The 785-nt window shown below is 42.2% G+C and overlaps 1 protein-coding gene across 1 annotated transcript in view; it reads left to right on the forward strand.

Moving 5' to 3' along the window:
- The window catches only part of LOC107578853 (CSC1-like protein 2), a gene marked incomplete at its 3' end in the record, with an annotated part of 5,185 nt that extends 4,482 nt beyond the window's left edge, over positions 1-703 (forward strand). The window contains exons 5-6 of the mRNA XM_016264759.1: positions 341-494; positions 597-703. Coding sequence (XP_016120245.1) covers positions 341-494; positions 597-703 — 261 coding nt within the window. The remainder of the gene's footprint in view (positions 1-340; positions 495-596) is intronic.
- Between the last annotated feature and the right edge of the window lie 82 nt (positions 704-785).

The raw sequence follows: 785 nt of genomic DNA on the forward strand, positions 1-785 counted from the left end.
TCCAGGGTCACATATATATATATAAATATAAATATTGTTTCATTTGCTCCATGCCAAAGACATGATCTGGGTAGAACAGCTATTGTTACTAGGTACTGCAAAAATCAACACTAGTTAAGAAATAAATCTGGACATAGTAGCCACTTTACTGCTTGTCATTAAATGAACATAAATGCACAGATGGTAGTGGAAAGTTCTACTGGTGATCTACTGAAAGTGTGCAAATTAAAGAACACGGACCGATAATAACGCTGATATTTGATGCATAGAACTAGTATCTGGGTAAGGTTGAAAATGCTTATAGTTATATAAATCACGAGTTGTACCTTGTTCTCCACAGGGAGCATTTGTCCACTGGTGGCCTCAACTGGTGGCTCCGCTGCTTTGTCATCAACTGCTTTCTCTTCATCTTGCTCTTCTTCCTCACCACCCCTGCCATCATCATCTCTACCATGGACAAGTTCAACGTCACCAAACCCGTGGAGTACCTGAATGTAAGAAGTCTGTTAAACTGAGTGTTAATGAGCATCACAGTGCAGTGTGATTATTGGGTCATGATTCTGTCACTCATCTTCCCCCTGTGTCTGTTCCTCCAGAACCCCATCATCACTCAGTTCTTCCCCACCCTGCTGTTGTGGTGCTTCTCGGCTCTTCTCCCCACCATCGTCTACTACTCCGCCTTCTTTGAGGCCCACTGGACACGGTACAATGACAAACCCTGTATATCGATGTCTTTTTTAATTTTTTACACACAAACCTGGTGGTCCCAAGCTTAAAATATGCAT

This window comes from Sinocyclocheilus grahami, unplaced genomic scaffold (assembly GCF_001515645.1).
Source record: "Sinocyclocheilus grahami isolate Dianchi unplaced genomic scaffold, SAMN03320097.WGS_v1.1 scaffold12335.1, whole genome shotgun sequence".
Taxonomy (NCBI): Eukaryota; Metazoa; Chordata; class Actinopteri; order Cypriniformes; family Cyprinidae; genus Sinocyclocheilus; species Sinocyclocheilus grahami.